This window comes from Seriola aureovittata, chromosome 11 (assembly GCF_021018895.1).
Source record: "Seriola aureovittata isolate HTS-2021-v1 ecotype China chromosome 11, ASM2101889v1, whole genome shotgun sequence".
NCBI classification, from domain to species: domain Eukaryota; kingdom Metazoa; phylum Chordata; class Actinopteri; order Carangiformes; family Carangidae; genus Seriola; species Seriola aureovittata.
The window spans coordinates 27,139,441-27,165,762 of NC_079374.1; the positions used below are offsets into that span (position 1 = coordinate 27,139,441).

General features: G+C 44.1%; 2 protein-coding genes across 2 annotated transcripts in view; both read right to left on the reverse strand.

Annotated features, from left to right (window-relative positions):
• Positions 1–11,785, reverse strand: part of efnb2a (ephrin-B2a) — a 28,017-nt gene extending 16,232 nt beyond the window's left edge. Inside the window, exons 1-2 of the mRNA XM_056389218.1 lie at positions 11,673–11,785; positions 10,943–11,548 (exon numbers count right to left, since the gene is read on the reverse strand). Of these exons, the coding sequence (XP_056245193.1) occupies positions 10,943–11,055 (113 nt within the window). The 5' untranslated portion in view covers positions 11,056–11,548; positions 11,673–11,785. The remainder of the gene's footprint in view (positions 1–10,942; positions 11,549–11,672) is intronic.
• A 3,270-nt stretch (positions 11,786–15,055) lies between these two features.
• On the reverse strand, positions 15,056–24,121 carry arglu1a (arginine and glutamate rich 1a). The gene is made up of 4 exons (XM_056389301.1): positions 23,557–24,121; positions 20,498–20,723; positions 17,289–17,372; positions 15,056–16,709 (listed from the first exon to the last, which is right to left on the reverse strand). The coding sequence occupies exons 1-4, from the start codon at positions 23,886–23,888 to the stop codon at positions 16,545–16,547; spliced, it is 807 nt and encodes a 268-aa protein (XP_056245276.1). The 5' UTR covers positions 23,889–24,121; the 3' UTR covers positions 15,056–16,544.
• Between the last annotated feature and the right edge of the window lie 2,201 nt (positions 24,122–26,322).

Here is a 26,322-nt window from a genome sequence, read left to right on the forward strand (position 1 = left end):
AGCAGCAGACACACACACACACACACACACACACACACACACACACACTCACACACACACACACAGCCAGAGAGCCTGGAGGGGTTTGTCTGGGAGAGTAGTTGAATTTCCCTAAATTCTTCCCAAAAGTAAAATAATGTTGCCATTTAGTCTCCGAGTGCTGAGAACCCCTGCAGCATTCCTGTGATTGCACACACTCTCTCACACACACTCACAGCTGGAGCTGGAGTTAGAGGTGAAACCTCGTAGCTGCTAAATGAATTTGCCCCACGCTCGAATGCAATTTGAAATGTTAACCATGGACGCCCAGGAGGCTTTTTATGGCACATTGTGAAAACTGACATGAGCACAGAGACAGGGATGAACTGTAAATATTGACTAATGAAAATGATGCAAACATCTGGTCAGTGTTTATGTTTAACATGTGGATCATATACACCTGTGGTATTGTGTGGCTCTGGTGTGTGCGGATGGACGGGGGGGGGGGGGGCTAGAGCTGAACAATAAAATGATTAGTCAATTATTGGATTGACGGAAAATGAATCTGCATCATTTTGCTGATCATTACCAAGCTGATCATTTGCTGTTTTTCTCATGTGACAGTGAAGTGAATATCTTTGAGCTTTGGACTGTTGATCAGATAAAATAAAGTATTTTACAACGTCACCTCAGACTAATGGGAATTCTAATGGCCATTTTTTCTCCACTGTGAAATTTCACAAACTAAACTGATTAAATGAAAAAAGATTAATCAACAGAAAAAGTAATCAGCAGTTGCAACCCTGGTGTGAGCTGCAGTGAATGTATTTTAGGAATTCATTGGTTCTAGTGCTGCAGTCATGATGAATGATGACTGATGAATGATGAATCTGTCAGGTTGTTTTTCAGGTTATCAGCTAATTGATATGAAATGTCAGAAACTATTAAAAAATGTCCGTCACAGTTTTACTGAGTGAAAAGTTCACATAGATATTATCTATATATAGATAAAGATGTGTGATTTACAATGACATACAGGCTCAACATGTTGCTTGATTAATGACTGACATGATTAATAAATGATCAAATGAACTATTAATGAACCTGCATAGTTTTTTCAGTTATTGTTTCAGAGTTTTTCTGGCTCACCCTTCAGAAGCAAAAAACTGAAAAATACAAATGTCTTAAAGTGCGGGCGGGCTCTGGATCCAAGGTGAACTACGACCCCTTTTCCTGGAAGAATGCTCAGGAGAGGAGACGTGGATTTGAAAAGCGATGAGACAGAAAACAGCACAGTCTCCTGCTCTCTCGGCGAGGACCGAACCCCAGCATCAGGCTTTTGTTTTCGTCTTTTCCTTTAAACTACAAAGACAGCCACTGCAGGGTGGCAGGGGAGCCTCCTCACAGGAGACCGGTGACAAGGCAAAGCCGATTCATAATTAACACAGAGCACACAACAAAAATATAGTATTATTTTTATTGTGTGCTAAAACAAAATAAAAATATATTTATATTTTGTGCTCTCACTTCTGTTCCTCTACACGTCTGTCACATTCCCTCTTTGTCTTTCAAACGTACAGATACAGACACACATGTTATTTCTAGCGCGCATCATCGTCTTTGCTATAGGCATGAGCACATGCACACACGTACACACAGACAGACACAAACACATGCACATACAAAGCGACTAACTAGGCCGAGCAAATTTTTTTTCTGCCCCCTGGGGACACACTCAGCGGTGGTGCAGTGTGTCCAGTGACGGACAGACGGAGAGAGAGAGAGGGAGAGAGAGGATAGGTATGTACGCCTATGCATTGTAGCGCCATCTGGCATCATCTTATCATATGTGTGTGTGTGTGTGTGTGCGCGTGTCTGGAGGAGGAAGGGATAAGGGGGAAAAGTGGAGCACAGAGAGGAAAGGTCCTCAAGGGCTTCACTTCTATACAAAATACTGAGGAGCTGGATGTACGCATTAACCGTGTGTGTGTGTGTGTGTGTGTGTGTGTGTGTGTGTGTGTGTGTGGCTGGAAGCACTTGTTCATGTGTATATACAGGGGTGAAAGCATGCATTTATTCATGTGCTTATTCTAAATGTCTGTGCGAGTTATTGAGCGTCTGTGTTTGTGCGTGTGCCGTATCTCGTGGTGGCCATTACTGATTTAAAGAGGTTGATCTGGATGTGCTTCATTACTCTGCTTCCACAGCGACAACACAAAGATCCCTGTCCTACAGCTCTGCGTCCTTATCGTCTCGTCCCATCATGCTCTGCTCGTCAGGATCCATGTGTTGATGGCTGTATGATGCTACTGTCCTCTTAAAACAGGGCCTCACTTTACAGATTTATATGGTATGAAAAACGGTCAGCCTGGCTCTGTCTGAGTTCAAACATATGTAATTAACATGTTTTATCTAATTTGTTTTTTACCCTAAAACCAACATTTACATTTCTATTCATGTCCAGGTTCATTAGATACAGCGTGTAAATAAAGCTGCTTTAGAGCCAAGCTAGCTGTGGCCCCTGCTGCCTGTCTGTATGCTAGTGTGGGCTAAACATGTCCTGGATCCAGATGCAGATTTAACATACAGATCTGAGATTAATATCAGTCAATCTCACCCTCAGACAAGAAGCGTGTACACCACATTCACACAGCTACAGTTAGCTTTAGGTTGAGTTCAGTGTCTGGAATAAACGTAGGATGTCAGGCCCCGACACAATAACACATACAGACACAGGCCCACACCTACTGTACATACACACACATGCTGTACAACAGATGAATCATTTCTGATGACAGATTTTACCTCCCTGATAATACTATCAACCCGGACATCAGAACTGCTCTGATAGCATGAATGCTATCTCTGCAGGAAGTTGGCTGCTAGCAAGAGATCAAACATGATTAAACCAACACAATGTTAATGCCACACGCACACACACCAACACACACACACACACACGCACACACACACACACACACACACACACACAAGTGTTCTGTGTATTTTTTAAGGTTCAGTAACATATTGATGCGATCTGCTTTAACCAGGGCCACAAAATCCGCACTAACACACAGCACTCTCTTGTATTTTATCAGCTGATTTACAGCAAAGTGCTGTATAATGAAAGCCTTCAATAAAAATTAGGATGAAATTGTTTGAATGTGGGTTTAAAGATAAGCTGCCAAGAGGCTGATTAGGGGCAAATATGAACGGTTCTGGAGGAAAACACTGAAGGAATGACAGAAGTGATGAAAACAGAGACTTTGTTGAGTCGGACACTCATTAATTAGTTCTGCACTTCCCTCCTGCGCTCTGTCTCCTCCCCTGCCTGTGTTTTGCAATGGGTAAATGTGTGTGTTAGATTCCAGACACCTGGCTCGATGGCAGCCATTAGAACAAAACACCAAGTGCACAAGGTTACACAGAGGCTGAGACAGAGAGGAGGAGGGAAAGGAGGGAGAGAGGATGGAGGGGGCAGGAAGCAAATAAAAGCTTGCCCCGGCAACTCATGATTGTAAATGCATCTGACCCCCCCCCCCTCGCAGACCCCCACCTTAGTTCAAGGCCCTTCACCCCTCCTGTTTTCCAGAAAGTCATTAAGTGAATTTAGGGACGTGGATGTTAGATATATCTGAGACTGAAACATTTGGGTGAAATACGTGACTAAATAACAAAAGTAAGTGAAGCTGTGTTTAGTGACATGTGTGTGTGTGTGTGTGTGTGTGTGTGTTGTAATCATAAACTATAGAGACCATCCTGAGATGGGATCAGCCGTGACACCTGTCAACACACCTGCCTCAAAGTCCTCAAAACCACCTACAGTAGCATGCACACACACACACACACACACACACACACACACACACACATACACACGCCTCGTTGTTGCGGCTGCTAACAATGTTAAAACTATTTGGGTGTGTAGATGGGAAAATTCCTGCTGATTTCAAAGGTAATAAAAACAATCATGTGACCGTTTGACTCCACAAATGTCAGTGAGTTGACAAAGACAATATCTTGAAGCAGGAATGCTGTAAAACTTCACGTTAGTCACACTAAAAAACAGAGGTGAAGATTCATCAATCAGCTGAACAAAAATCCAGTAATCGTAAATCGTAAATCGTAAAGTCATTTATCAAACAAAAATAAATCAAATAATAAAAATATATCAGGATTGGCTGCTGTTCTCTGTTTCAGACCAGTGTAAACTAAATATCTGTGGAGTTTGATTTAATCATTAGACAAAACAAGACGCAGGATGGGCATTGTTTCATTTTATAGACAATACTATTGAAGAAGACTTGAAAAAATAGATTTAAAAAAAAAGAAGATGAAAAGAAAATCCCAGTGAGTGGCGGGCCTGCTGTAGCACTTCTTTTCGGTCGTGTCATGCACCATTTGTTCTTCCCCATGAGGGCAACACTTGTGGAAAAGTGTAACCCTGCAGAATGTATAATCACAGGAGGTGGCAGGAGCACCAGGGAGGGGGAGGGACAGCAGGGGACAGAGACACATACATTAGCACTGCTCTTCTTCCTTTTTCTGATCACTGTTTGTCCCTCCTCCTCCTCCTCCTCCTCCTCCTCTTCCTCTACAAACACACACCAACTGCTCTGAGCACACGCTGTGTCAGCTCCATCAGCCTGCCTCATCTCTCTCATCTCCAACCACACCGTCAGGCCATTTGGTGGGAAGGTGAGAACAGTCACAGCTGCCTAAACTCGCTCCTCATAATCTCCACGTCTCTGTCAGAGCTACAAAAAAAAAAGCTTTTACCGTTTTTCATAACAACACGGCGAAATCAGACAGCATCACAAAGCGCTCGGCTTTTCTTAGAAAGGAACGACTTTTGTGTGCAGTTGCTCTTTAGTGGATGTTTAATTGTGTTGCACTGAAGTGGATGATACAATCCAGAGGGAGCTGAAAGTCAAACTTACAAAACAAGCAACACGCAGCTATGAAATGATCTTTTTGTGAAATACAGAGGTGTGTGTTTCAGGTTGAGGGCAGCTTTAAAAGCAAGTGAAAGTGAAGTGAATGACAGTCACTGCTGATGCAGACACACAGGTGACACTCACAGGGAGTCGAGTCAGTCTGTCACATGGCATCTGGTTTTCTCGCTTGTCTTCTAACCGCCTCTCTTCGCCTTTAGGTTCTTGTGTCTTTTTTTAGTTTAGGTGTGTGTGTGTGTGTGTGTGCGTGTGTGTGTGGGTGTGTGTGTGTGTGTGTGTGTGTGGGGTTTGGGGAGGAGAAAGGAAATGTTTGGGGCAAACAGAGCAAAGTAAAAAAAAAAAAGGAGAAGGAAGGGGAAAAGGAGGAGGAGGACTGTGGACCTACTTCCTGGAGTTATAATGACTGCATCTGTCACCAGTAAAAAAAGAAAGTTAGATACCCTGTCCTTCACTCTCTCTCTCTCTCTCTCTCTCTCTCTCTCTGTGTTTCTCCTCCTGTCACTGCATATCTCTATATGACCCTTCATTCCTCTCCCTCTTCTCTCTCTCAGACTTTGTGTTTAAACCTCTGGATTGTTGGATTTGTGTGTGTGGGGGACAAAACAGAGCCACAGTGGCCGCCCCGGTGTAATCCTCCTGTCCGAACCCCCCCCCCCCATTCTCTCCCTGTGGCCCTGAAGTTATGAGAAAACAGAGTGAAGTGAGGGGAGGGTGAATATTTACTGCAGATCAAGAGCAACTGTTTGACTCTGAATCCCAGCTGCAATGCAAGGATTCATTATGGTGGCAGACAAAAAGGCCAAGCTGGGGCATAGTAAGGGTTAATCCACCCACAGTTCTTGGCAGCGCCCCGGCTTTCGCCCTCTGTCGGCTGAGGGGACGGAGGTCTTTACGCTGACTGTCACCCTATCCCCTCTTTGTCCTCTCTCTGGTTCTGCCTGTGCTCCGTGCCTTCGGCCCTACCTTTCATCCTGTAATCCAGGCCTATGGGATCTGAGCAGGCCTAGACATAATTATCCTCCTCACCCTAAGGGGCCCCGATGCTTTCTTCTCTCCCTCTCTGTTTCATTTCTCTCGCTTTTTTCCTATTCTTTCATTCCCTGTTCTTTTATTACTCTATTTTAATCATAAACTTTTCTCTTGGCAGTAATCAGGAAGGAGCCACGTCAACCTCTCTAACCCCAGCAGTGTGAACTCTCTGTCGAACATGGCAGGATATTTCACTTTCCCTCCTTCCATTCCTCCCTCAGCCTTGTCGCCGGTCGATGTAGCTAAATTAAAACAACTGATCTTTCTCTCTCTCGGCTCCAGAAAGAACTGAAGAAAAGAAAACGACAAAATTAGAAGCACTGCGGGGATTTTGGAGGGAGGGATGGTCGGAGGAAGAGGGAGGGCATCGTTACAAAATTCAGCACAAGGCCTCATCAGTCATTCATGATGGACCTGCATCTCTATGCCCACCCCCTCTCTCCCACTTCCTCCCTCTCTCTCTACCCCCCCCCCCCCCCCCCATTCTCTCCCTGTGGCCCTGAAGTTATGAGAAAACAGAGTGAAGTGAGGGGAGGGTGAATATTTACTGCAGATCAAGAGCAACTGTTTGACTCTGAATCCCAGCTGCAATGCAAGGATTCATTATGGTGGCAGACAAAAAGGCCAAGCTGGGGCATAGTAAGGGTTAATCCACCCACAGTTCTTGGCAGCGCCCCGGCTTTCGCCCTCTGTCGGCTGAGGGGACGGAGGTCTTTACGCTGACTGTCACCCTATCCCCTCTTTGTCCTCTCTCTGGTTCTGCCTGTGCTCCGTGCCTTCGGCCCTACCTTTCATCCTGTAATCCAGGCCTATGGGATCTGAGCAGGCCTAGACATAATTATCCTCCTCACCCTAAGGGGCCCCGATGCTTTCTTCTCTCCCTCTCTGTTTCATTTCTCTCGCTTTTTTCCTATTCTTTCATTCCCTGTTCTTTTATTACTCTATTTTAATCATAAACTTTTCTCTTGGCAGTAATCAGGAAGGAGCCACGTCAACCTCTCTAACCCCAGCAGTGTGAACTCTCTGTCGAACATGGCAGGATATTTCACTTTCCCTCCTTCCATTCCTCCCTCAGCCTTGTCGCCGGTCGATGTAGCTAAATTAAAACAACTGATCTTTCTCTCTCTCGGCTCCAGAAAGAACTGAAGAAAAGAAAACGACAAAATTAGAAGCACTGCGGGGATTTTGGAGGGAGGGATGGTCGGAGGAAGAGGGAGGGCATCGTTACAAAATTCAGCACAAGGCCTCATCAGTCATTCATGATGGACCTGCATCTCTATGCCCACCCCCTCTCTCCCACTTCCTCCCTCTCTCTCTACCCCCCCCCCCCTACATTCACAGAAGTACCCACAGAGGTGCCCCCGTCACTGCCCGGTCACAAAGGGCCTTTGGGCTTCTATGTAATCTCTTAATGAACTGCAGTGGAGGAGCGGGAGCGCTCCTTTTACATAAACCATGTAAAGCAGGCCTCTCTTTTGTTTCTCCCTCCCAACTACAAAATGGATTACCAGGAGAAGGAGGTGTGTGTGTGGTGTGATCTGACTTGTCCATGTGTGTGTGTTGGGGAGATTGGGGTAAGGGGGGGTGGAAGGGTCATTCTCTTTTTTTTTTACCTCTGGAGTTTCATGCATAAGGGCCGTAAACTAGTAAAGCGCAAACAATAATGACATTTAATTGACATGGCCACAGGCTCTGTGGAGGGGCTGCTTTTTTTTTTTTTTTTTTTTTTTTAACAGATGCACACACACTTCATGAACACACACTCACACAGAGTGAGACACAGAGAGAGAGAGAGAGAGAGTGCCTAGCTATTTCTTTATCCTCTCCCCCAGCCCGCACACACAAAGGCATTAGACTGGCCCCGAGCCTTCACATTTCCAACATTCATCCTTCCTTGAATACTCAAAGAGGAGGACTAACACAAACTAAAGGAGCGGCGCAGAGGCAGCAGCGTCTCGGGTCTGTTGAGCATATTGCTGACCTGCTGAATAAATATTCCCACTTTGAGGTTCCCTGTGAGCGAGGAGGAAGAAGTGATACACAGGCCTGAGGAGGGTAGAAGTGTGTGTGTCACTGATTCAGCTGATGCTCACAGGAAACTTATCGATCAGACAAACCCTCAGTGTGAAACATGAGAGGTCTCAAAGTTTTTAAATTCTACTAATTTGTCTGCTCTTCATCATCATCATCATCTCCTCTGTGAGTAATGAGTAATGAGGGAAATCGAAATATGTTCAGAGGATTAGATGAAGTTATTGTTCTCATTCAGCCGCTAAAACAAACTCAGCTCACAAAGGCGGAGGTGTCTGAGCACACAATGATATCACTGCGTGGCCTTTTCTCTCTGAACTCCTCACCCAGACAGAACGTAAAGAATGCGCACATGCACAGCTAATTCTGCGGAATGCCCGACGCATTTGTGGCAGCCTGAAGCTTAGACTCTGAGGGTGGACGCACTTGGTGGATGTGTTTTTTTTTTGTTGTTTTTTTTTTTCCCCTCTTTCCAAAATCAGAAGTGAGTCGCCAAATGAAATGACAGACTAATTTTGCAGAGACTGCAGCTGCAAAATGGAGAGGGGATTCTGCTCCGGCTCTGTGAGAAAGGTGGAGCACAAAATGACTTGTTGGTCCCTATATAGAAAAAGACTGAGTATCCTGCTGTGTGCGGACATTCTTCAAACATATATGATCTCTGCGGGGTTTATTTCTGATGTGATCTGCTACTGTGAAGTCTCTCTGCACATCAGACTCCAGCAAATGTCTCCTGCTAAAACCATTTGAGTGTTTGTGTGTCACAGTCTCTCCACTGAGGTCAAACGGTCATCAAATGGCGCTACAGGCTACAGACGGGGGTCTACGCTACAGGAACCTGCACAGATATTAACCTGTAAAAATGCGTTTTCTCCTCTATCTCTAAGTGAGCTTAAAGCGGGCTGTAATCTGGTGCGTCATTAGGCGCACAGCCTGGATGTAAAGGCGACGCACAGAAGGCCGTGGCGGTGGAGGGGCTGAAGGCCGGAGGTGCAGCATGAGGAAAACTGGAGCTGAGTCCGACGGACGACGCAGCAAATATACAGGGACACTCACAACACAAAGCCCGTGATTCTGCGCGCCACAGGTTACTGCTCATTTTCAGCAGTTAGAAGCAGGAGACGCCTGTGAGACCATCATAACGTCTCTATTGTACGTCCTCCACTGAGGACAAACAGCAGACAGAGAAGGAGAGGGGCTTTCTGGCTGTACCGGAGCCAAAAGCTGAATTATTGAGTGACTTGGAGTTTGGCCGTGACGAAACGGCCACAAAGAGCGGCGCCCCCCGCCGGGCTGCGACCAGGGGTGTAGAGGAGGAGAAAGACACCTTTTTTTTTTTTTTTTTTGAAGAAAAGAGTTTAACCGCCTTTTCTGGGCCTGCAGGGACATGAAGCCAACGGATGGTCTGCATTAGCCTATCTCAGATCAGTGGATGTGATAGAAGAACAAGGCAGGAAAGGAGAATTAAGGTACAAGGCCTGTGTTTGTTCCTTTCACCCTGATGATCACCCGCAGAAGGTCACAGCTAATGTAGCCTGTTCATGAAAAAACACATACACACCGTGTCCGGGACATCCTGAAACCCCCGCAACCAAACGCACCCAGCTCCACTGTTGTGACGCTTTATATTCGGGCGTCTGACAGCAGCACGACGTGGTTGGAAACGGTTTGGAGAGCAGCGGGTCGGAGGCGCACGGCGGTCTATTAAAAGTTTTCATCCCTCTAAACATTTCCCAGCATAATTTGCTTTTTAAAAAAATCCAGATTTACTCAGTGAATTATGTTATTGTGTCCCCCACAGAATGTGGACCCAGCAGAGGCCCGGTGGAGCGTCCCGCCAGCTCCATGAAGCCTCCGCCTCGTCATGTTGAAGCACAACTAGGATTCATTTCTCCTCTGTTTCTCTCTTTAATATTATCTTCATCTGTGAGGATAAAAACATCCTAAATTTGAGCCTGTGCAAACAGAGCAGCGGGGGAACAGAGGGGCCTGCTAATGAGCTCGACCCAGCCTCAAATGTCTGCTCCGTAAAACGTACTCAGACCTGTTACAAATATGAATAGTAATACGCCGAGCCGAAGTTATTATTGACCGAGGAAGCGAAGCGTAAAATTACCTTCAAAATTTAATTTTACCCCCCCTGCGCACAACCAAAGCCTGACACATATTTCACCAACTCTGCAGAAATATGCCAATAACAGCAAATAATAGATGAATCCCACATAACCGCCGAGCCGCCTGCTCTGAGGCGGGTTTGTGTGCTGCTGAGTGCCATCATAACGCACGGCCGAGCGGCCCATCGCCGTCCACTGCGCGTAAATATTCCCCCACGGCGACAGGACACAAACAGTCAATTTATCAGTTAAACAGTAAACTAATGACGCAAGAGCCGACTAGTTTCTCTTTATCTTGACAGGTGTTTTTGGGTGAGTGCGATGGCTTGAACGGTTTGTGTGTATTTCTCCCGTGCGGTCAAAGCCCGATACTTCTCAGAAATAAAAACCTAAACTCAGTTGAAAACGTGTGGTGTTCAGCTCCGGAGCGGGTGGTTGATTGATTTTAGATTTTTACGACTCATTAAGGTTCGCAGGGAAAGTCGGGAAACAGATGAGCAACCGATCTGTGTTTCTTTAGACAAAATCTGACTTTCCAGACGCGAGTCCAACAGATCGCCACTGTGCACGGTGGAAAAAGACTGAGAGCGTAACAGAGGAAAATAAATTCAAATTTGAAACCACGCTTCTCTGAGAGCTCTTTGTTGTGCTCACTGTGTGCTCAGCTACCGTGTGTTAACTGATATTTTACGCACGCAAACCATCGGCGGCGAAGAATAAACATTAAATTGCCTGATTTTTCAACGGAGTCTGGTGTGAAACAGTCTCCACACGCGGAGGGCGTACGGCACTACTGGAGCCAGTACTAATCTGCGCGACTTGTGTTCCACTTACTTGGTATTTGTTGTGTTCCAGTAGATGGACTCCAGGATGAGCGCCCGGCACAAGTCCACTTTGAAGGCAATAAACAAAACTCCAAAATAATATCTCCACATCGAATCCCCCATGGTGAACCCTGCGCGCCTCCGAGCGGGTGCACAATCCGTCTCAAAAGAACCAAATCTGTGCGACAAAAAAATCAGACGACAAGCTCTCCACAAAGGGCTGATTTCTTCACTTTATATCCCGAGCCAGTGGGATGCGCACGGACCACAAACCCCGGTCAGAGCATCTCCAGATGAGAGACCTGCTACAAAAACCAAAGGCGCACGGCAGTAGTTCATTCAGCAGACAGTGCGTTAATATTCTCCCCTGCTCAGAGCGCAGACTTCACCCCGCTGTGATACATCCCTCAGTGAGAAAAAGTGGCGGTGTCCGCTGTGGACCGGGCGGCAGATGGAAATCAATACAAATATAAATCCCCCTGCGTTAAAGTCCGGCAGTACCAACGCCAAAATCCAGAGCAGCGGCGGCAGCAGCAGAGAAAAGGACAGTGATGGCTGGTGGTGGAATGGTGAGATATTCCCCTTTCAGCTGGTGCTGGTGGTGGTGAGCAACAAACTGTGGATGACAGCAGCCGAAAAATGAGAGAGGCTAAACAATGAGGTCGGATGGTCAAAATTAAGAAAATGATCAAATATGAGAATGAAAGAAATCAAAGGAGCTGGAATGAAAATTCTCATACTATAGGCCCCAAAACAAGTGCTGCGGCTGAATCCTGCAGATCCGTCCCAGACGCCCGCAGACAGGCGGAGAGATGAAGCCTCAGCGATGCTCCGAAACCTGGATGGAAAGTAACTGCAAGGGACCGCGACTGTGAATATTTGGTGGAGTTGGTTATGCCCAGGCCCCGCCCCTCGCCGCCGCTGATTGGTCCCTCGGCGGGAAAGTCAATAGGAGCTCTGCTGTCAGTCAAAGGGGGCAACTGGTTCAGTACGGTGACTAGTGGTGAGCAGAACGACACACACACACACACACACACACACACACACACACACACACACGCAGCCCAATCCTACTTTTGTTAATCGGCAGATGGATTAATTAGATTATAACATCAATAAATGTCATTTTTGTCTAATTATGACGTAATAAAAGTGTGATACATGATATTAGCCTCCACAGCCATAATCAGGAGTAATATTAAGACAAAAAGTGATAACAAAGGTGAATGACACTACAATTAAAAATAATGTCTATCAGTGATAAACAGCTGTAAAAGGCGGCAGCAGCTTAACTACAGACTTTATGTAAATTCTCACCAGTTTTGCCCTTCATGAAAAACATTACAAAACACAACAGTAACCCTCAGACAACGAAACGCGCTTCTGGCGGGTTATAGTTAGTGTGGTTGGCCCGTAATGAAAACAACGAGACAACGTTTGCTCCCATCAGGCTCGTGCACGGGACGGTATAGAGCCACAGAGCTGCATGTGTCTCTATTGAGTGCAATATAGAGCGGCTCAAGTTCTTTCGAAAGGCAAGAGCGCCCACTAGCGGAAAAGCCTCCTCAGAGACAGCCGAGGACAGTCACCGGAAACACTGCAAATATCTTCAGTTTTACATCGAAATCAAACTTCAGCATCACAAACTAAAGTATTTTAATTTATGACAAACAAGTAAGAACATTATAGTATTTATAGTTAATATTTTTTCCTAATATAGAGGCAGTTTTAAATGTGAATTTGCCTTCTCTTTAAACTTCTAGTAGCTGGAAAAGGTTTGGCATTTTTATTTTTAAGTGTATTTTTACAGCATGAACTTTAAATATTATTATTGACATGACTGGGCTGTATATTGTAGTTTAATGGCTCCACTGAGCTGATGAAAGGTGACTACCTCAGGCCTGCAGTAAAGTTCCTTCAAAGCCTAATTGGAATGACACACATTCACACCTCTTGCAAACACTGAATTTTTAGTTAGTGGCCTCTAATTTGACGAGCACGCATACGCACACACACGCACACGCACACACACACACACACACACACACACACACACACACCTCTGTCAGATGTAGATTACAGCTCTCCCATTGTGTGAAGTTTTGGCACTTTTTAACGACTTAATTCGATCAGTGCGTTTTGAAGGCAGCCGCTGCGGTTCGTGGCTGTTTGCTTAGCCGATAATCAAGCTGATGTAACACCGGGGAGATAAGTGAGGAGTCCGGGCTCACCTTTCTCCTCCGCGGCCCTGGAATAAACACAGAGCCGGGCGCAGGCTTTCACCACACACTCGATGTTTATTGCAGCTGCGAGGACATTAGATTAATTTAATTCATCCAAACCCGGGTTAAAGGCGGGCTATTAGTTTAACAAGACTGGCATGTGCGGCTCCGACTTTCACCAAATATTTATGAAGTTAATATTTCACTTTTTACTGGCTGCAGACCGGCGGGAAATCTCGGGGTTTATTAGCCTACAGACTTGAGTAGACGGTGTGGAATAAGTTGTCAGAGATTTGAACGGTAGGAGAGTTTAAACTGACTTTTAGTCCTCTCAAATAATAGGAATGGCCGAAAAACCCGTTAGTATAAATATATATATATATATATATGGCCTATTCACTTTGAAATATTCCTACATGCTTATTCTTGAAGTCTCATTTAAAGTGTCTTAACTGTGGACTGTGGGTCGTGGAGCTCACAGTCTCTGTATTTTAATTGTATGTGAAGTTTTACAGTTTTGTTGTGTCCTTAAATTATTTTTAGTGAAAATTGTGGATGACAGCGAAGCAGCAGCTCGAGTTTCTTTATTTTTAAATCTCTTCCTCCCTGTCTGCGCGAGGCTCAAACAAGCCGTCCGACAGGCAACAACTGCTGCGGGATCCTTCCTGCTGAAGACCAGCGCGGCCGACACACACACACACACACACACACACACACACACACACACACACACACACACACACACACACACACACACACACACACGCACACACACACAATCACTTACCTGCTAATTCTTTGGGCTTGACACTTGAAAACAGGAAAGGACTTTTTGATTCAATGTAAGTTCTCCTCGTTACTAACTTTGTTAATTCCCTTCATGTTAAGCGCACAAATATCCAAGAACTCAAAGTTTGAATGACTTTCAGTTGCTACATTTAAAAATAACATTATTAATTATTGTTATAATTGCTGTAGCCTACCTCAAAAATAGTTGATCCTTTCTTCATTTTTTTTCTTTAATTCTCAAACACCAGACTCAGATTTCAGCTGTTTCTCTTCGTTTGTGGGAGAGAGAAAACTTTTCACAGGCCACTGTATTTAAAACTAAAACCCTTGGTTTTATTTACACGACTGGACTGAGCTGAGCCGCTGAGAGAGACTGACAGCGGTGGGACAGAGAGAACACGGGCCGCGGTGCAGCTTTGTTGATTCAGCAGCGCACCGGAGCGGCTCGGGCTCCGCGGGGTCGGTGAGTCCCCGGGGTGCGGGACTTCCAGCTTCTTTTCCGCCGGTCTCACGGACGGCGGAGTGACGGTTATTAAAAAAAAGTCAAATGCGGCTCATGTTTACTAAGGGAAAGTTAGTGTGGTGATCTGAGATTAATAACTCCTCACATTAATATCTTCAGCTGCACCTTAACCAAACCACATTTAGGTCCGGACTCTGCAGAGTCGGGTTTTTTTCCCATTAAACCAGGTCTGCAGGTCGGTCGGCAGACAGACGGATAGCCGTGTGTTTGCTGAGGTAATTGTCGACTTTAATCCAGGAGAGGAGGCCGTGTTTCAACAACCCACGGCGGGTTTAAGATGATTTCAGTCTTTTCTCAGCGGCGGAACAAGTCTCCAACTGCACCTGAGGACTCTGACCAGACGCTGATGACGCTCCTGCACGGCTCAGGGTCAGAGAGTGGACGCTGGTCAGCACCGGCCCGCTCACCAAAACACTCAATGTAGTCACTAACCAGGTCAAAAAGACAACTTCAGGTGTGTCTGGTGAACCGGGTTCAGGTGTGTTATCTCTCCACTTCCTCTAACTTTCACTTATTGTAGTTAAACCCTCAGTGAATAGCTGATCAGTGAATGAAGAACTTGATACACACACACACACACACACACAGAGCAGTTTAGGCATTCGATGAATTTACTCAACTGTTCAGTCCCTTGACAATTGGGGGGGAAATTACATGACAAATTCAAAATCCCACGACAAAACAAAAGTCATTATACCCACCTGAGGTCAGCCTCAGTCAGTCACACACACATACTCATTCACTCTCACTCTCTCTCTCACACACACACACACACACACACACACAAACAAACACGCACACACTTACACTCACACTAACCCCAAACCTGATCTTACCTGAACTTGTCCATCCACTACGAATCAAGACTTACCAAGTGCGGCGCATTGCCAGGTTAATTTACTACAACAAAACTCAGGGACAGAACATCAAGTATATGGTCGGGAGTTTTTCGTGCAATTCACCGTTTTTCCCAAAGAGTCTGATAAAACAAAGCTCAAGTATTTACCATGACTGTCATTTTTTGTTTTCCAAGTGTGGATCAATTTCATAACAAAATCTTAACTTGGGGAGCAGTGGGGAGTGGGAGTCAGCACATCACAGCAAGGCTAATAACATTACATCATACAGGAAATGTCCTCTCTCCCCCATTACCCACAGGCCCCCTTATCATAGATGAGACACGTATCCTGTTGAAGGTTTGTGGTTCAGTCATGGGCAGCTTGGGAGTCAAGACTGGGTTCACTCACACTGCAGCAACTCTGAATCTAACAACAGCTTTACGTTTCCTCTCCGGACAACATGCTGCTATGTCATTTAAAAAAAGAATATACACGGCAGACAGAGATGAAGCTGTAGATTTATCATGGTGAGCAGAACATATGGGCACAGGAAGTAAGGTGGAAGACACAAACCTGTCAGCTGGATGGGAAGTTCACTGTGCTTTTAAAGGCCGTGCTGTGATTTGTTACCACTGCGCCGGCCACTTTAAGGATCTTATTTATATATATAAAAAAAAAAAAAAAAAAAAAAAAAAAAACACAGGAAAACCACACGCCAACTCCCAGGCTGCACATGAGCTTTTACAGTAAGCTGAACTAGACAAACTAGACAATACTCTTCTATATCAGGGACTGGCATTCTATTGTAGTTTGCTGGCTGCAGAGACATGTAAGAAGAGCACAGGTGCGCAGTTGCTCGCTGTTACACCAGAGTTAAGACTTACAGGGCAAGGGACATGTTATAGCATTCTACATCAAAAGTTCGAGTTCCCTAAAAATGAAAATAAAACTGAAAAAAAAAGCAAACAAGTCATCTGTGCGGTCGGGATGGGAAGGATGGAGGGAGCAGTCAGGTCCTTTGTGGGCGAAGAGCTGCCTCCTCTTCAAGCCCAGAGAGGGACAGGGGCCTTCACGAGGACGAGCAAGTTTGGTTTGCACCCCTTTCCTCGGCCTTCCTTCAGCACTTCCAAAACGAAGCGAGCGTTCCACAGAGGAGGAGGATGGGGGTCGGATGATGAGGAGGGAGAGCTGGATGGGGATGAAGGCAGGGCATGACATGTGGACGAAGGGGGAGCAGTGTCATTCAGTAGCCTTGAGGGAGAAGGAGAGCTTGGGCCTGGACTTGCCCTTGCCAAGGATTATTTTCTGCTCCTCCTTCTGCTGCTTCTGACGGTCCTGCTCCAGCTTCATGCGTTCCTCATGAATCTTTCTCTGCTCCTCCACAATTCGCAACTGCTCTTCAGCCTGTCAGAAAACAGAGAAGCAAATGCGCAGCATAAACAGTAAGGTCAGACAAGGACAGAGAACAATGTCCTTCAAACCGAGAGCCCACAAGCTGCCGACATTTTCTTTATCCCCCCCTTAAGATCCAGCGTTAGAGTCTGCTTTTCTTTTTTTATGTATAGTCATTTACTACAGTCTCAGCTTGTCCACATCAAAACTGAATGAAAAGGTCTCAATCAGTGGAAGACAGATTTTTGCATTTACAGACACAAACCTGAACAGAGAGCTTTTCTCACTGCACTTAATGAGTGATGTTATTAATCACTGGATGTGATCAGCAAAATTAATTACACCCAAAAAAAAATGTTGTATATAAATATGATATAAAAATGAAAAGTAAATCAAGTGAGAAAGCGACCGTCTCGTTGTGTTATAATGCTGTATAAACCACTGACGTATTTGTGTTCAGAAAGGATGAATAGTGCTACTCATTTGGTCTGTGATCAACGCAGCATGCAAAAACAATTACACTGAGGGTTATGAGTTTGACAGAAATGGGAGAAATGTCCAGAAAGCTGCTGTTCACAGAGCAGGGCGTACCAGCTTGGCCTGAGCCTCGGCGATCTTGCGGTTATTCTCCTCCAGGATTTTTTCCAGCTCCTCCCGCTTAGATTTTTCTTCCTCCTAAACGGGTGACACAGTGCCATGTTAGTGCACGAAGAGGCTACAGCCACAAAGCACTTTATGTACATACGTACACACGCTTGCCCTCTAATTGTCAGACACACTCACCACCAGCACACACATACATACACACACACACACACACACACACACCTAACTCATCACACCACAGAGAACTTTGTTTAGCCTCTCGCACATGACCACACTGTGGCATTCTTTGCAGCCTGACTTGTTTTAAAAATACATAGTGGAGGCAAAAAGCATAAAGAAACTGTGGGTGAAAAATGGACCCGCTATATTTTCCCCCTACCTCTACTGCTGTTAATACCCTCCTGGAAAAATTAAAAGCTAAGCCACACCTAGGGCACTCTCTGCATTTCTGTGAAAGACATTAAAATTTACACAAGAATTCAAAGGGGGGAAACCCACTCATCACACTCATAAACAGAAGACAGATATAAACTGAGAGACAATACAATCTAGAAGAAAATACAGTTGCTGTTTTTAACATCATTATAAGCAAGAAAAAAGGATACAAATAAAGGAGGGAATAGTTTTGGCTCACCAATGCACGTATACCTACGCATTTTCCTTGCCTGTGTACCTACACAACTGGTGAAACCATTCGGCATTTAACGGTTGAATATTTACTGTCTCGTCCGGACTGTGTGGCCCCTGCAGAGACAGAGAAGCGCTCCTGGGGTGGGAGGGAGGGTAAGTAGGTATGGGGGATTCTGCCATACCGCGCCCGTGGTATTCCTCTTTATTACTCTGATCTCTGTACTGCTTAGCCTGTGCCTGCAGCTTTTTTTTATTTTCCTTTTCTTTAGAGGTTCAGTCCCCACTGAGACGATGCCAGAGTGAAGGTGACGACAGTACAAATAGGTGTCTGTGTGTGTTCGAGGAGGACCGGACCACGGTACACTTACAGTACAGGACACAAGTCACAGGTGAGCTGAAAGGCTGCAGGCCAGCTCAGGTCAAGTGCTAGTTAGGAAGGTGGTGAGTTGTGTTTCCAAAATAAAACAACACAAATGTATTTACAAATAACAATATCAAACTTGGCAGCAGCCCTATAGGAGAAGCAAGTCATGAGTAAAAAAAAACACAGTACATTAGTTTTTCTAGGGAGAAAAGGCTCTTTATCTGAATGAAATAATGAAAATTAGAAAGAATATATATTAACAGATAAAAGTTAGACCACAGATACTTAATGTTATCAAACAGGAAACAGGAAATGTAGTGGTCCATCATTATGTATCTCAAAGCAGATGCCATGTAACAGAAGACTCTCAAAATAAGGAGTGTTAAAGAGAAAGTAAGGGAGTGGCAAAGAAGCTGGACAGGGCAAACTGTCTGTGAATTAAACAAATGTGATTAACAGTTCCACACAGAAAATTGGACTGAAACGTGAGAGTAGCAGAGACAGGAAATTTCCAATCATATTTAAAAAATCCCATTAAAGACTAAACTGGTATTGTGTTGATTACATTTTTGGCATGTAGTTGACCGTTAATCAACTAAATACTTTAAGGCTGAATTTGACCTTTTGGTTATAGAATAGCTTTGCTAAAGCTACCAGCTGCATCGATAAACAGTGTCTAGGACTGAGAGTGGGAGATTTACAAAGAGCAGTGAGGTAGCAACAGAGCCAAAGGCAGGAGAGAAGTGAGCGAATAAGTCCAAGTAGGTAAAGGTGGCACGCTCAGACTACATTTCTCACCCTATTAGTACCAAGCCGCTGGCTGCACCGTGTGCAAGTCAGGGTCACTGGGCTTTAGCTGTCCTTCTCATCTATAATACATTATTACTGTTGTGTAAACAAACCCCCTCTTCTTAATGACGCCTGGTGAGGTGGGAGAGAGGGTCTGTCATACAGATGTCTACCGTTATTGTCCAAAAACGGGGAAGAAAAAGAAGCAATGGGGCTTTTATTAACTTCAAGGAATCCTGGGACGGTTCCTCTGACAACTGTATTATAGAGGCTGGTAAAGGATCGGCCTTCTTACTAGAATGTAGGCTGGCTGACCTGACACATAAAAACATGGCTGTTTTGTGCATAAAAAAAAAACAACTTCATCTAAGCTAGTTGTCAATTTATAGGAATTCAGGAAATGTTTAAAAATGACCAGTGATGGACAGTGACTGGAAAATACAAGCGTCATCTTAAAAAAAGAAAGCTCTTATTTACAGACATTAATAGAGACACATACAAATATCAAAGTAAAAGATCAAACCGAATCAGAGAAAAAAAGATGAAAAAGAATGAGAGTCAGTCAGTTTTTGTAACCCTGCCATGGCAAATTCTCACCGACACATTAGGAAATCCCCTTGAGACACTACAATTAACAGTGGCCACATTCACATACCTGCTTCAAGTATGAAGCAGTTAAAAACCAGAAGTCCCGTACTTCTAGCTTCTCGGTTGAAGCCTTGCAGAGGCTGCGAGGAAATTAAATATAAATATACTATGGAAACACCAGCTGAGGAGCAGATTCTACTGTGTGCACACTCTGTATAAAGTTGGATTATTTTTGAATAATTGGTAGCCTTGCTCCGCAGTGAGGGACAAGTGGTCCTATAAAGTTTCTCATCTCTCGTATTTGAAATTGTGAGAAATGACCATGTATGTACTAACACAAACACACACACACACGCCCACACACACAAACACACACACACAGACACACACACAAACTTCATATTAAATAACACTGACGCCAGGATCAATTTTTACAGCTACAGCTCCAGGCAGTACTTATTAGTAAAGAGATTCTCAAACTAACATGGTTCCACTTGCTCAATATATTATATTTAGTTCGTTGTGTGTGGATGAATTATTGGTAATACTTTATTGACCAATAAATACATTATTTCCCTGTAGGATGAACTTCCAGGCTCTGCATCTACCCTCCCTGCAGTGAAACTTGTACCATGGCTGGGTTACATTCAGAAAAGTAAACAGGGAGGGGTGGGGGGTCCCTCCACCTCCACCAACCCTGCATGTCCTGTAGGTAGGCACCAGTCAGAGCAGGTGACTGGGAGGGAGATGGGGACAGGGAGGTGAGAGGGTGCAGGGGTATGGAGGGAAGGGAGGGGCTGCGTTCCAAACGACCGAGCGTTACCTCTCTGGCCTTCTGCGCCGCCAGCTCAGCCTGCCGCTGCCTCTCTAGCTCCTCTAGAAGCTGTCGCTCCATGATGCGCTTTGCCTCCTCGACGCGCCGCAGCACCTCCCTCTCAATCTCGTCCTTCCTCTTCTCGAGCTCCTCCTCGACCCGCTTGGCCACCAGCTCCTCTACTCGCCGCGCCGTCTCCTCCTCAATTAACTTCTCCTCGATCTCCTGCTGCCGGCTAGAGCACAGAGCAGGAGAAAAACTGAACATCAACCTTAGCTAGCTCCTGTCCAATGTAAAATCTGCATTTAGATTAGCTCTGTCTGGCATCATATGCACAACTGCAATGGAGAAGATGCTAACATATGATAAACATTAAAAGAAATTGTCAACGGTAATGAGCTACAGGTCAACAAAACAATGAGTACTCAACCTTTACAAAAGTTCATGTTAAATTAGAATTCATCACTGCATGTATTACATCACAACTATAATATATATAGCACATAGTGTATACTTTTACTATAAGTGTGGCAATGGGACATTTTTCAGAGCCAATTTGCCAGAGGATCAATGACAGATGTTGAAAGAGGAGATGTGGTAAAAGAAAATGCAGCCCCAATGAACTGGTAATATGAGGAGCTGCAGGGGACAGGGGCTTTTAGCAGATTGGGCAAATCTTTAACCTCCATGTTTACCCTCACATTCACAGATGACGTATGTAAAATCACCTATGTTGTGTCCAAATCCAAGGCTGGGTGCATACAGCACAGTCGAAGTATTCCAAATGCGAGGAAATTTCACTTCCTATGCCAGCCTACCACCCATGTGTGAGTGAATGAACCTGTCCAGTTCAGCAGCAGACTGAAAGGTTAATGTAGGTCACCTGTCATCCTGTGTACCTACCCAAAATGCTTTTTGAATTGTTCTTGTTTTCCCCAAAACTGTACTATGAACAGGAAGCTATTAGGAGTTAGGAGGTGTGTTCTCAAATTGCCTCTGACAACTGTAAACACACAAACTACATTCCCTGGATTTGATTTCATCCTGTCAGCCAGTAGGAAACCAGCATCCTTATCCAACCCAGGACCAAGTCCTTCCTTCTCTAGCAAGTCTCTGGATCTTGATATGTACATTTGTGTGCCTGTTTAAGTGGCCCTGTGGCCATTACACAGGAAAGGAAAAAAAAAACAAAGAGCCACTCAGGAGGCCAGGTGTGGAGACAGTGCCTCAGATCTCAGGTGTCTGTGTGCCTCTGGCTACCACACACACAGGTACACAATTGCAGCTTCCCTGTCCAACAACAAAAGGGCAGTGGTCATTATGTGTTGCAACCACTTAAGTATTTTAGGATGTCGATTGGTGACAGTCTTGAGTTTTATCAGCATCGCCTGATAACCATGTCATGTACGTACATGTAATCATGTATATTTGTATCGCGGTTTCAGTCCCAGTTTTAGAATCATTACACCCATATTTCTTATATTTATTTTTTTTCCTCCATGTAAGTCTGCTAACGACTACTATTCCACAGAGAATTTGTCATATTTTTTCAGTTTGTCATTTAATATTTGATACTACTCAATCCCTCAGAAAAGCCTCTACTGCCTTATCTAAATCAAACAAGCGCCCAAAACATGATAAAAGTTATATTTATGGTATAAATTGTTTTCGCTCACTGTTGCTTGATAAATGACTTACGGAACTATCAAAACTATAAATTATTTTCTAACCACTGCGGGAGTGAGGTCACACCTTTGGTCAGTTAGCAAAGTGTTGGATTTTTTCCATTGACTATCGGTCTTTCAAACTGATTTGGTGCAAACAGTTTCTATTAAAATTATTGAGGTGGTTTACAGCAGAACAACAACAGTTTTTTTCTAGTATATGTCCTCAAGGGGGGACATGGGCCTTTAATTACCTCACCTGTAGAAGGTAACAGGCCTTTTTTCCCTCTGTTTGATATGTATACTTGGTTATGGATTAAATTACTGCATTATGTGTTAATACAAAATCAATATTTTGTATTTTTTGTACAAAAATCTATATTTTGTATTAACCCATGGCCATTTCAAATTAAAAGACCTCTAGGGTTTCAGTGGACAGAAACCCTTTAATGTCTCATTTGCACTAGCAGGCATTTCAGATTTCCAAATGACCAGTCCAACCATGGAACAGTCTATAGTGCAAACAACAATAGAATCGGGAAAAGGCTTTCTCTGTCAGCGTTTACACTCCTGTGACAATAGCCTATTTATTTTTATGGTGACACCACGTTGTTATATTGCATTTTGAGAACATTTGCTATTAATTATTGAAGTTTATCAATAAGTGTTTAGGCAAAGTGGCACTATCCATGGTACTGAAAGGAAGTTTAAGGGGGGGCTTAATTCTGACATGTTAAATTGGCATTTAAAATCTTCTACTATTGTGTATGATCGCATCCCCCATATGTGCACATAAGGAAAGCACCAGGCACATGGTCAGACCAGGAGAGAAATTCTTCACTAAATTTATAGGTAACATGAATTTATTAGAAATCGCACCCTGCATACACCCAAACACAGTCTAGCTATATACTAGGTTTACTCCATATTTTATTTTACATTTGAAGGTATTCAAACAACAAATACATCACAACCTGAACAAAGTTGTGTTGCTTGGTAAGGTTACAAATCATTACTTGAATTAGTTTACTATCGTTGAGTCTTTTCTATTAAGATCCAAATATTAGTAAATGTAACCAAATATAAGCATATTAAAAACTTTTAGTAAAACTAAAACTTGATGTACAATCAAAGTGAAGAGGTGAGTTGGCCCCCGTGGGAAACTGTCGGTTCTGACAGGGATAATAGTCTCCCCTGTGTAGCTAGGGCCCTGCAGAGTCTAGCTGACGTTAGCATGCTTCGGCGGCTAGCTTGTTAGCATTAGCTTGCTAGCGCAAAGAGCTAATGTAATCTATATAACTGAATGCAGCCACCCTAGCATTTAGCTTAGCTCATATTGAAGTTCAATGCGGGTAATGTTATGTAACGTTTTATGCACTAAGTCTTTAGTTAAAATATACTCACATCTTCCTTTGTCTTTCCATCTCTGCCTTTCTTTCCTCCTCCTCCTTCCTCTGCTTCTCGTCCAGGGCATTTCTTTTGCTCAGCGTCCTGCCGAAGATGTCGATGCGCTCCGGCGGCGAAGCTGCTCTGTCTCTACGGGACGAAGTTGTAGTGGATCGAGAACGTGAACGAGATTCTCTGCGCCGGCTCCTTTTCGATTCTCGGGACTTGGACCGTTTCTTTGACCTCTCCCTGTCTCTGGACCGCGACCGAGACCGGCTCCGTTTCTTGCTGTGCTTACTGCTTTTGGAGTGTTTGGACCGAGACGAGCTGCGGCTCCGAGAGCGGCCCATGTTAACCACCTCCACTAGTCGAGCGCTAACACCAAACTGTCTTATAGCTGGGATATTAATAATATCTGAAATTCCGTCCCACCTGCTCCTCTTAAAACTTGTTATTTACAGTAACTGACCAAATGGAACTGCTTCAGCGCCTCTGTTTTGGAGAAATAATCATTCGAATGTGGTAACTGTTTTGCTCTAATAACTTGCTATAAAGAAAGATGGCGGTTTGTCGAGTTTGTAGTTTCCCAGCAGGCATTGCGGCTCTCGGTATTTTCCGGCGGTCTTCGGAGACAGTTCCCAAACATGTCGTTAACTTTCTGAAGAGAAATCATTTTGGGAAATAGTCAGTAAACAATATTTTGGGAAATATGTGGCTGTTTCAACAGGATTTGGAGCAAACCGTTATAAAATGTTTGTAGTTAATGGTAACTTGAAAAACTTGAATTGGCGTGTGCCTACTGCAGACTTTTTTATATAGCCTACATTCCAAAATCACAAGATTGTCCTGTGGACTATCCATACCTTTACAGATTGTGTGTTTCTTACTTGTTCGCCAGGTTATACAGCCATGTTCAGGTTAAAACCCATTTTAACTGTCAATCCTACTGAGCCAGGACGGAGTTATGAAGGCTAAACATAACATTTTTTAAATAACATGTATTCACTAAAACTGATAAACTGTGCACACAAATTACAAATTTGTGCAAATAAATAATGTTTCTGCGCGCGGGGGGGGGGGGGGGGGGGGGGGGTTATTCCTAAACCTTCAAACGTGGACTTCACATCAGGTTAGGACACTGACAAGGTCAAACATGACTGACAGTGGAGGAGGTGGCTGTGACTTGTTTTTCTCCTGTGGTGAATATGGTCTATCACTATATAGAATAAAAGAACATTCATTGATCTGACTGAAAGCTACTTCATTGTAGTTGAATCAAAGTCGTGCATTCCTAAAAAAAATATACTCAAGTACAGTACAGATACTGAAAATATACTTATGTACAGTACTCAAGTAAATTTACTTAGTTAATGTCCACCCCTGAAAAGGGAGAGCCGTTATGGCAGGACAGACACAGCAAGCATGTTACACATCAGGCCTCTGATTCCAGAACGTCAGCATGTTATCTAAAACCACACAGTGGGTTTGTGCTGATATATGCCGACTCTGTTTGGTTCAGTGTAAACAATTTGACAACAAGGGGTCTTCTTTAACGGCGGGATCTCTGTTTAAAAGACGCTTTTGACAGCAAGCAGAGCAGAACTTGACACTGATTTAAATCCTTGTCCCTACTTGACCTGTGTACATTTTTAAATATTGTTTTCATGCACTATCAGGGACTAAAATGATGCTTTCATCTGAGCTTGTAAATGTAGTGACAGGAGCATCAGATAACCAACCAGAAGACAGAAAAAACACAACATTACAATGACACAGTCCAACACAAAAAGATTGCCATCCTACTCTGGCAAAATGAGGCCATTGTGAGAACTCTCCCCAGAGTGCTGTGCTCAGAATAAACTGCCATTGCTTTATTTAAAAACACATAGCTCAATAGCTTAGTGATTCAACTTTAAAAAGGTCACACCACTCAAAATAAAAATGAAAGTGCTCCAACTTCAGAAAGATTTTTTTTGTCATTTAGTTTATTTTTTTTATTACCTGCAGCTTACAGTTTCTCTGAGTCTAAATTTAGAAGAAAGAAATAATTTGTTCACATGGAGACGGGCTGCGTGCAGCTTCGATTGTAGATCAAGAAGACTTTTAGCTGCTTTGAACTGATAACAGTTGTCAGATGAGTGACTTTCATACCCACACAGATGAAAAGGACTTTTGTGCTGAGTAACTGCACATTCATCTGTGAGCCTGTATTGTCAGATTGAGTGTGAGCACCACCACATAAACATAAATCTGCTCAGAATAAAGCAAAGACAGAAATGATGTGATTTTATTGCTAGACACTGAAGGAAGGTCTTGGTTCATCTATCCAGGAACCCCCCCCCCCCCCCCCCCCCCCCCCCACACACACACACACACACACACACACACCTCTTACACCTCTGCTCGAAGCCAAAGAATAGATTTTTTTCTGTAACTTGAGGTTTTTTCTTTTATTTTAATGATCCACGAATCCTGTTCCTGGAGATGAGAGGAACTGGCATTAAAGAGCCAGAGATGTCTTGTTTTTCGCTTGTGTAACGGGAAGGGAGAACTGCTTAAAGCCCCTTTTGATGAATAATAGAAAATGTTTCATGGAGGTGAAGAGGAAAAGAGTTCCAGCGCTGCTCTGGTGGGAAAAAATAAGCTGAATTGGAGAAGCAGTGGATGCATAACTGAGAGAATTTGCAGAGCTTGTTTGCTTTGCTCCTGGGTGGTTTGGGGTGAGCGTCGGAGGAGAGGCAAACACATGAGCGGGGAAGATGGGACTGTTAGAGAGCGATTCAA